The sequence below is a fragment of the Trifolium pratense genome, linkage group LG6 (assembly GCF_020283565.1).
Source record: "Trifolium pratense cultivar HEN17-A07 linkage group LG6, ARS_RC_1.1, whole genome shotgun sequence".
Taxonomy (NCBI): Eukaryota; Viridiplantae; Streptophyta; class Magnoliopsida; order Fabales; family Fabaceae; genus Trifolium; species Trifolium pratense.
In genome coordinates, this window is record NC_060064.1 from 12,873,295 (window position 1) to 12,884,090 (window position 10,796).

The following is a 10,796-nucleotide window of genomic DNA, read 5'->3' on the forward strand; positions in this document are numbered from 1 at the left end:
AACATTGCATTTCACGGCCTTAGCTATTTAAGAAACTGATTGCAAATTATTTTTCTTTTGGTTAAGAGTCTAGGAAACATTGGATCTACTGTGCATTTAGTTTCACAACTTTATTGAGTTTTGAAGTCTGAAATAATTGCTTTTCATTTGATAATGAGATATTGAGATTGATACATTTACCATATGTGTGCTAGCAAGAACATTATATGAATTTGAACAATCTAAACATGGGAATGGTGACAATAAAAATAGGCATATGGAGACATGATACCAAAGTGGGTTGCACATATGGATGTGCCTCCCATATATTTGTTTTTATTTGTTCAATATAAAAAATGCTTATTTAAATATAGATTCGAGCGGATTCAAAGTCAACTCGGTTCAATTTTTAGAAATGATTATGAAGATTAAGAAATGTATTCAATTTAATCAAGTGATTGAGCTCAAACAGCTATCAAAGTCAACTCAGTTCAATTTCTAGAAATGATTCTGAAGATTAAGAAATGTATTCAATTTAATCAAGTGATTGAGCTCAAACAACTAACGAGTTTTCTAATGAGTTACACTCTTAAATAGCTTCTTGACATTTGTAAAGTACGAGTAATAATAATTTTTTACTGGTTTTTCGATAGAGATTAGTTAATTATTAATTGAGTTAATGAATTCAATTTCTGGAAATGATTCTGAAGATTAAGAAATGTATTCAATTTAATCAAGTGATTGAGCTCAAACAGCTAACGAGTTTTCTAATGAGTTACACTCTTAAATAGCTTCTTGACATTTGTAAAGTACTAGTAATAATAATTTTTTACAGGTTTTTCGATAGAGATTAGTTAATTATTAATTATTAATTGAGTTAATGAAAGATAAGTTATTACTTTATCATGAAACCTTAAAATCGTAAAAAATAAATAATACACGTTTTAAAATTTATATTTTTTATTAGCTCCATTTATAAATTATTACAATAGTGGTTTTAAAAAAGTACAATAAATAATTAAAAGTGCAACTGAAAAATTAATAATTAATAATTTAGTGAATATTGTAAATATGAAATGATATTCCTTAGTAGGTTATTTATTCAAGTGACAAATGTTGATATTACAAAGTTGGATGTCTTTATCTGAATTCAAACTTCAAACATTGTAATTGTTTATCAATTTCAGTGGTATCCGCGAATTTATCTACATACTAAAAAAAACACATAATTAACATGAGTAATAATGTTTACGTGGACATGAAATATGTTGTTGAACACCATGCTTGCATGTGATTTGTGTTCTCTCATATCGCTTGATAATCGATGTTATGGGTAGTTTATATACAACACTCCACGGAGATATGGACTTGGTCGGATTGGAGCATTGGTGCCGTCTGTAGGAAACGGACCCGCGCATGCTCATGGGTCGACACACGTTAGCCCGTGGGTATAAATAGTTGTTTATATACATCATCAATTTTTCATTTTTTTTTTTGACTAATCAATTTTTCATGTTGAATTAACATATTAGTCATTAATATCCACCATCAATTTGAGATCATTGAGCTCACGTTATACCTTTATCAATAATAACATCTTTAAATAACGCTGACGATTGGATTTGTTATGGAATTAATATCAATTAGAGACCTCTTAGCTACTACTAATAGAAGAACGCTTCCACAGTTAGACCCTATTCTCACGCTTCCTTCTTCTTCCTTTCCATTCCAACTCTCACACTTCACACACACAAACATTCACACCTCATTTCATTCCTTCATCCATCAATCTTATTTTCTTTACGCTGACCGACCACGGTCCCACATTCCTCACGTTCAGGACTGAACATCTGAAAGACGAACAAACCTGATTCAGATAACAAACATCTTGATTATATTTTGGTCAGATATAGAAAGGACTAATACAAAGTACAAAGTGATTGTGAATTTGTGATCTCACACAAATACATTTGATTGGTGCTTTGTGATGCAATTACAATGGTAGAGAGAAATGCTTCTGCCATTAAGGTTGTTTCAAGAAAATCATTATGTTTCTTTTTCACAACAACAACATTATTATTCATCATGTCATGGCTTTTCGTTCTTCGTTCAACGCGCTCCGATTCAACACAAGACGCCATTTCACAGCTTATCTCCACCACATTTGATAACTCCGGTTCCGAATCATCATCTCAATCGCAAAACTCTGAATCCTCGTTCAACAATAGAGCAATTCTTGTAAACACCAAAACACAAACACATGATATACCAAAATGCAACACTGACACAACCACATCAAATGACAACAACAATAGCAACAACAGCAGCATCATCATCATCAACAATAACAAAGTTGTTTTGAAAGTTTTCATGTACGATTTACCTTCGGAATTTCATTTCGGATTATTAGATTGGAAAGGCGACGAAAAAAGAAAAATTGTTTGGCCTGATATGAAAACCAATGTACCACATTATCCTGGTGGTTTGAATTTACAACATAGTATTGAATATTGGCTAACATTAGATATTCTAGCATCAGAATTTCCAGAAACTTATCCGAACAATGCTAGAACTGTAATCAGAGTTAAGAACTCAAGTGATGCTGATGTTATATTTGTGCCATTTTTTTCATCTTTGACTTATAACAGATACTCGAAAACAGGTCCGCACGAAAGGAGGAGTAGAAACAAGGTGTTGCAAGAGAAGTTGGTTAGGTATTTGATGAGTCAAGAGGAATGGAAAAGGTCTGGTGGAAGAGATCATTTGATTTTGGCTCATCATCCTAATAGTATGTTGGATGCTAGAATGAAGTTGTGGCCTGCAACTTTTATTTTGTCTGATTTTGGAAGATATCCTCCTAATATAGCGAATGTTGAGAAAGACGTGATTGCGCCGTATAAACATGTTGTTGGTTCTTATGTTGATGATCAATCTACCTTTGATAGCAGAAAAACTTTGCTTTACTTCCAAGGAGCTATTTACAGAAAAGATGTATGTTATGCTCTTCTTTCTGTTTTGATTTATTTGTTTATTTAGCTTTTCTAAGTGTTTGCAACCTTAATGTTTGCATCATGGTTTTAAATTGCGGTCACGGTTGCAGTTATTGTGGTTGTTGCGACGCACAATGCTGCCTGAAATTATTTTAAATTTTCACAAACTATATAAAATGACACCACTATGCCACTACACTATTTACCAACCATTATAAAGTTTCAGTTTATTCTATAAGTTCTTATTCAATGTTTGAAATACATGGTTGAGAGATTGTTAACAGTAAAAATTTTCATTAGATTTGACACAAATTAGGATTTGAGGTTCATAAATTTTAGTTTTTGGTGAGAAAATTTGAACGAACATGGCTGAAATTGTCTGATGCGGTACGGCTCCAGATGCAGTCATACACTTGAATGAAAAGTCAGACCGCAATTGCGGTGCGATGCGGTTGCAAAGGCTACCGCATCAACAATACTGCAACAACAATTGCGGAGGCGGACCGCAATTTAATTCCATGGTTTGCATGTTAGACTCAGTTTTCATTAGATTCTAGCATACCTCTCAATTGATTTCATCCTATATGAATTGTTATTTTTCAGAATCTCATTATTGTTGCAAAGTTTAAAATTAGTTTTTCCATAAGCACTTTGTGGAGAATTTTATCCAATCTGTGACTTATAGTTGAGTAAATTTTGAGGAATTTGACTCCTTTTTCTCTGGTATGTTTGGAAATTTCTGTTCTCAAATGCTTCCTCATTCATTACATATACAAGGGCTAAAGTGAAATTTTGCATGTAACATATTTTTAGCCCAAAAAACAATCAATTGTGCTCAACTTGAGTTTTTCTTATGCACAGGGAGGCTATGCTAGACAAGAACTATTTTATCTTCTAAAAGATGAAAAAGATGTACATTTTTCATTTGGGAGTGTTCAAAAAGGCGGAGTGAGGAAATCAACAGATGGAATGCGCTCATCCAAATTCTGCCTCAACATAGCCGGCGACACACCATCATCAAATCGCTTATTTGACGCCATTGCAAGTCACTGTGTTCCTGTAATAATCAGTGATCAAATTGAGCTTCCATATGAAGATGTTCTTGACTACTCCGAGTTCTGTATATTTGTTCGAACAAGAGACGCTCTTAAAAAGAAGTTTCTGATAGACTTCATGAGGAGTATTGGCAAAGATGAGTGGACAAGAATGTGGAACAGGTTGAAAGAAGTTGAAAAATTCTTTGAGTTTCAGTTCCCTTCTAAGGAAGGTGATGCTGTACAAATGATTTGGCAAGCTGTTGCGCGTAAGGTTCCGTTTATAAAGTTGAAAACAAACAGGTCTAGGAGATTTTTTAGGTCTGTTTATGGTAATAAAGATAAGGGACATAAATCTATACCTGCACCAGCTAATTTTTGGTGATATATAAGGTTGGTACATGAGGTTTTGTCTTTAGAAATGCAACAAAGTTTTTATATATACAATATAGTTGTGATTTTGATAGTGACTTCGACATTGTATTGTTCATACATGATGACTTATGATATAGGAAAGATGATTTTGGAAATTATATGATTTCAGTATTGGTTGGAATTGAGGGTATAATATACAATGAAAATTTGTTTTGTTCTTTATTTGAACAAACATGTACATGTTATTTAGATTTTTATGTAGCAGCTGCACAATCTATTCTTATCTAAAAATTTGTTTTGTTCTTTATTTGAAGGAACTTTCTGTATTCATTTCTTATCTTTCTCTTAGGATTCAAATATATTTAAGATGTAACACTATCTATTCTAGTTGTGTTTTTATGTGTATGTGTGTGTGGATAGATTTTCTGTTTTATTATTGAGACTTGAGAGAGCTTCCATGAAAGATGTCTAGTCTCAGTTAATACTCAAATGAGATATTATAATCGGGAGTTGAACCTAGCTCAACCTTATAAAATTGGCTTATAAGGTGCGGATTATCCTCACTTATAAACATATATTTAAGTCATCTCGCAACCAATATGAGACTCTTAACACACGCTCTCGTGCACAACACTACTTGCTTAGTGCGCAGATCAGAAACCTGATAGTAAGTGGCCTAACGGATCATGGAGGAGGCTCTGATACTATTTTAGAACTGAGAGTTGGGCCGAACCCAACCTTACAAATCTTGCTTGTAAGGTAAGAATTACCTCTAACTCATGTTCATTCCATCCACATCCGATGTAGGACTATTAACAAGAGACATCTTCCAACCATTTTTTTTTTCTTTCTAGGCAACATCTTCCCCTGAAACAATAACACACCATCATGCATCTCATTCTAATCCATGATTCTCAAATCATAATCACCTTCACTTTTGTAGTTGATGGGTAGGCTCAGCTTGCAAATCAAAGAAATGACCAATAAAAAAGATGTCCCAATTGAATTTTGTGAACATTTTATTATCAGTGGAGTGATAAAGAAGGTCTTAAGTTCAACTCCCTTCTCTAATAAAAATAACGACTAACTACTAACATTGTCAATTTAAAAATTTTATAACATTAGCAAATTGTAATTTTAAAGAACGTAGTTGAAATTCTCTCGAGGGTTAATTGTAAAATAGTAATTATTAAATAATAGTCTCTTTTCTCAAAACAAAAAATTCAAAATACAGAGAAAATGAGACATGCACTATCAATGTATACTAGTTTTACACTAACAACGAGAGGGTGTAACAGTAAAAGAAGGTTTTAAAAGCAAAGAAGCCCAATCCTTTGGCCCAAAGCAAATGAAATAGATAACGATAGGTTTTTTTTTTTTTTTTTAACAGAATAGATAATGGAAGAATATAAATGGTAAAACCCATGATAAATCTCAAGAACATGATAATGGCGCTATCATCTTCATCATCATCATCATGTTCATGTTTTTCACCTTCTACAACAACACTTCATCCTCGTTCCCGTTCTTTCACTACTCAATTCCACCGTAACAAACCTTGTATCCGTTTTCGCCGAACAATTTCCGCCACCGCTACTGTTTCAACTCCGTCACTCCACTCTACCACCAGAGAAGGACTTGACGCCGTTAACATTGCCGAAGATGTCACTCAGGTAATTCATCACCTTCTAGTTATGGTTATAATTATATACATTTGAAAAATTTGAACGAATTTGTTAGAAATGAATTAATGCAGTTGATTGGAAATACACCTATGGTGTATCTGAATAAAGTTACAGAAGGATGTGTAGCTAACGTTGCTGCAAAACTTGAATCTATGGAGCCATGCCGAAGTGTCAAGGACAGGTAATTTCTTTTCAATTCTCTTTGAAGATCATCTTATTTTTATTTTATTTTGTAATATGTGCTTTGCGCCCGTTTGGATTTGGCTTACAAAAATAGCTTATGCAAATAAATAAACTTTTATGTTAATTCATAAGTTTTCACCGACAAAAATTGTGAATTTATAAACTGTTTTCTCATAAACTACTTTGAAATATATAATAATAATAATACATAAAAGCTTATTTATTTGTACATGTTCTTTCGCATAAGCAGTCAATCCAAACGGGCCCTCTGTCTATTTAATATTTTTATTTAGGTTTAAATATTATGTTAGTCCCCGCAAATATAGTGTTTTTTTGTCTTAGTCTCTGTAAATTTTTTGTGTTTAGGTTCAGTCGCTGCAAATTCAAAAATTATTGTTTTTAGTCCTGGCGTCATATGTAGCCCAATATAATTAGGCCATGTGGTGTCACATGGTCCAATGAGGTGGCATTAGTGACTAAAAACAACCAGTTTTGAATTTGCAGGACTGAACCCAAACAAAAAATCTTATGGGGACTAAAACCAAAAAGGGTTATATTTGCAAGGACTAACATCATATTTAAACCTTTTATTTGCGTACAATTATCAAAGACGAAAAAACTCAATATTATCTATTGAGAAAAGGGGGCATGCACTGTTATTTTCAATAAGAATAGAGTAATTTGCAGTTATTTTTCAAAATACAGTTACAACATGGGCTTACGTGGCAATACCATGGGTTTTTATTGGATGTCGGTGTAAATCTATTTTACATTGACATGTATCTCCATTGAATCTTACCTATTTCAATGATTAATTTGGGGGAAATAGTGACATGATCAATGGTCACCAAAGATGCTTTTGATTTTTAAAAGGATGCTAAGTAGGTTTAATTCTTTTGGAAAATACAATTAAAAGGACAGAGTTGAGTATGTTCGTGAGAATGCATTAGTTATGCAAATTATTTGTACTGTCATGTTAAGTTAATTGATTAAGTATGACTCTCTTAAAAGCAATGTTGTTAAATAGCAGCTATAGCAGTGCTATTGCATAGGGAATGTGAACAAATCGTTATTGTTCTGCGATACACTATTTTGTTATTGTTCTGCGATACACTATTTAGTACAAAATATTGTGAAATTGTGGCACTATAGCATTGCTGCGCAGGGAATTTGATCAAACTGCTATTTTACACAATCTACAATTGGCAGCACTACTCATATGAAATTTCTCCACATTGTATTGTACTAATTTGTCCATTTGTTTTGCATATTGATTAAAGTGAAGGCTGTTATTTATCTGACAGAAGAATTTCACTTTGCTTTGTTTTTGAGTTCGACCCTCAAACTGGAGATATGTCATATATTAATATATATTATTGTGCAAAATGTCAGAATTGGCTATAGCATGTTGGCTGATGCTGAAGAGAATGGAGCAATTGCTCCGGGGAAGGTATGTTGTGAAGATTTTTAGGGTATCCAAAAATTTCTTCTATTAAATGATGTAATTTGTTAAAAGCCGTTGAATCTTGGATTTTCTTTAAATTCCTGATTCTGTATTTGTGCAGACTGTTTTAGTTGAACCAACAACTGGAAATACAGGACTTGGCCTTGCTTTTGTTGCGGCAACTAAGGGGTATAAATTGATAGTCACAATGCCTGCTTCCGTAAATATTGAGAGGAGAATCCTTTTACGCACATTTGGTGCAGAGGTTATTTTGACGAATGCAGAGAAAGGGCTGAAAGGGGCTGTTGACAAAGCTGAAGAAATTGTCAACGCCACACCCAATGCTTACATGTTTCGACAGTTTGATAACAAAAATAATACCAAGGTTAATTCTTAATCCATCTCATATGAGACCTTCACCATTTTAATTACCTGTGTTTTAAATTTTATGGTATGGTATGAAGATAGAAGTTACAACACAAATTTAGTTACATGTTATTAAGATTTATATGTACAAATTACAGATCCACTTCGAAACTACAGGGCCAGAGATATGGGAGGATACCATGGGTAGTGTTGATGTATTGGTTGCTGCTATTGGAACTGGCGGCACTATTACAGGCACCGGAGATTATCTGAAATTGATGAACAAAAATATACAGGTTTGATTATTCCTTTGATATGCCCTTTGTTATTTCAAATTGAATGATATACTCATTGTTTTTGGCACTGAATTTACTATATCATATCACGAAATCAAATTTCAAAACCTTTTTAATTTGAATCACTGTGATGAGAACTTGTTTAATATATTTCTCATATTTAGTTCTCTAGGAACTTGGATACATGTTTTTGTATCCCTGACCCTTAGGTGGGGACTGAGGGGAGAGGAAGGAAGGCATAGACTGGCTATTCTAGCATACATTTAATCAAACCATAAATTGACCAACATTTTCTAGTTTGTTTTTTTTAATCGCCAACATTTTCTAGTTAGAAATCAACTGCACAACATTACTGAATGTAGTCGGCATTTGTTACACAATTGTTGCTGTATGCTTCTAAATTTAAAGTGCAAGTGAGGCATTTTCTGTTGTACTGTCTATGCCTAGCATTAAATTGTGCCGTACGTTGTTTAATTAGGTGGTTGGGGTGGAACCTGCAGACAGAAGTATAATCTCAGGAGACAATCCAGGTATGAATCTTTTATGAAATTTATGAATGGATGCTTTTACTTTTTCTTGTTTTTCTCCTCTTCATATCCACCTGAAACGGATTTTCTTATCAGTTATTGACTTGACTGTATTGGGGAATTTGTTGCAGGTTTCATACCAAGCATTTTGGATATCAAACTGCTTGATGAGGTTGTCAAGGTAAACAGAAAAATTTATCCCCCTTCTGTTGTAAACTTACCATTTTTTTTTTGGTCAAACAAACCTGTTTGGGCTTATTCTCGTTTGCTTTTCATTATAGGTGATACTTTGCAGTCATCTGCATATATGATTTAATTGCTATTCATTCATTTTAGTTATTTAGTTATTGCTCTGGTTTTTTTTTTCTTTTCTTTTATGCAGTGTTATTGCTATTATCTTTTATCTTCATTACTAACGTATCAGGATTATTTTGCTTAATAAATCATCTTGACACATGAAATTACAGGTTACCAATGTTGAAGCTATTGAAATGGCAAGGAGATTAGCATTGGAAGAAGGATTGCTGGTTAGTTATAATTTAAGTTAATTATATATTTGTTTTATGATTCATATTTAACGAAGTTTATGGACTAAGTTTCACAATATTTTGGTATTTTAAACTCATCTGTTTTGTATATAAACTGAATTAGGTCATCTGCATTTAGTTTTATTTGGTATATATTGTACATCAAAAATTCAATTTAGTTATTGGTTTGACCTTCTTCATCTTTAGTTTCGTGTTTGTTGGGTATTGCAATGTCACTGTGAGCTGCAAAGTAACTTGGTTTTTACTTTTAGAATAGGTTTTACAATTTGTTTTTTTCAAATTTCTGTCTAGGTTGGGATTTCTTCAGGAGCTGCAGCAGCAGCTGCCATAACTTTAGCAAGGCGGCCCAAAAATGCTGGAAAACTTATAGCAGTGAGTTAATTTCTTAAAATATTTTGCCTCTCTTTTTTTGTTGTTTTAATTGGTTGGGTATAATAGGAAGGTTACTTTCGATAGTGTGTGTGTGTGTGTGTAGACAGGTTACTTTTAACGTCAATATTGATGGAATAAAATGAAGCTTTGTGATTTTTTCTAGTAACAAACAGGTGTTGTGCATAGATATATAATTGTCTGTATATTCTCTAGTACTTTTTGCTCTCAAATCATCATGTCGAGAATCTTATCTTCTTGGGAAGATGATGATGACTTCTTGCAAAATGAATCTCTTTTGAGCAAGATCTCATTAGAGTCATGATGCTTCTATCTTAATGTTGTTTCTGTGCTTCCTTTCACAGAATGGCAAATGATGGTAAGGTAAATAGAGTCACAAATAAGGGCGTAGGCAAACTTGACTGTGTTGGTGCCCCAGATTAAGCTAATATAGCCAGGGTAGAAATTTGGAACAGAAGAGTGTACATAACACATGCAGTTAGATGTTCTATTTTACTACTTGCATGATAAATTTTTCTCATGTTCATAATGCTTCCTAATGGCTGATGCTGACTCATCCTCTTTATTTTGCATATTTGAAGGTTATTTTTCCTAGTTTTGGTGAGAGGTATCTTACCACTACCCTCTTCAATTCTATCTATGAAGAGGTTCGGCGAATGTAACAACTAGATTTTCCCTTAATGTGACGAATGGCATTTGGAAATTGAAGTTTCTCTCATGGCATCATTCAAGAACAAGAAAATAGTTGCCATATGTTTTGTACAGGTATAATCACACAGTATGTGTAAGATTAAAATCAGTATGTAGCTGCTGTAAATTTTTAAATCATAGGAAGTTTTGCATCAGATGCATCCATTTGGAAAAAGAACGTTTCTTGAAGCTGAGTTCATACTGGATGCAGAAGGGGACTGACTTGATGTACAATTATTTTTGTTTTGGTGCTGGTAATATAGCTTGGACTAGCATTCTATTCTTTTCA

General features: G+C 33.2%; 2 protein-coding genes across 2 annotated transcripts; both read left to right on the plus strand.

Moving 5' to 3' along the window:
• Positions 1 to 1,568: 1,568 nt before the first annotated feature.
• On the plus strand, positions 1,569 to 4,684 carry LOC123891275 (probable arabinosyltransferase ARAD1). Its single transcript, XM_045941115.1, has 2 exons — positions 1,569 to 2,970; positions 3,831 to 4,684. Exons 1-2 carry the CDS (start codon positions 1,978 to 1,980, stop codon positions 4,386 to 4,388), a joined length of 1,551 nt encoding a protein of 516 aa, XP_045797071.1. The 5' UTR covers positions 1,569 to 1,977; the 3' UTR covers positions 4,389 to 4,684.
• A 1,079-nt stretch (positions 4,685 to 5,763) lies between these two features.
• LOC123891629 (S-sulfo-L-cysteine synthase (O-acetyl-L-serine-dependent), chloroplastic-like) lies at positions 5,764 to 10,796 on the plus strand. Its single transcript, XM_045941544.1, has 10 exons — positions 5,764 to 6,051; positions 6,135 to 6,244; positions 7,639 to 7,696; positions 7,812 to 8,075; positions 8,215 to 8,352; positions 8,831 to 8,882; positions 9,011 to 9,060; positions 9,347 to 9,406; positions 9,719 to 9,799; positions 10,399 to 10,796. Exons 1-10 carry the CDS (start codon positions 5,791 to 5,793, stop codon positions 10,477 to 10,479), a joined length of 1,155 nt encoding a protein of 384 aa, XP_045797500.1. The 5' UTR covers positions 5,764 to 5,790; the 3' UTR covers positions 10,480 to 10,796.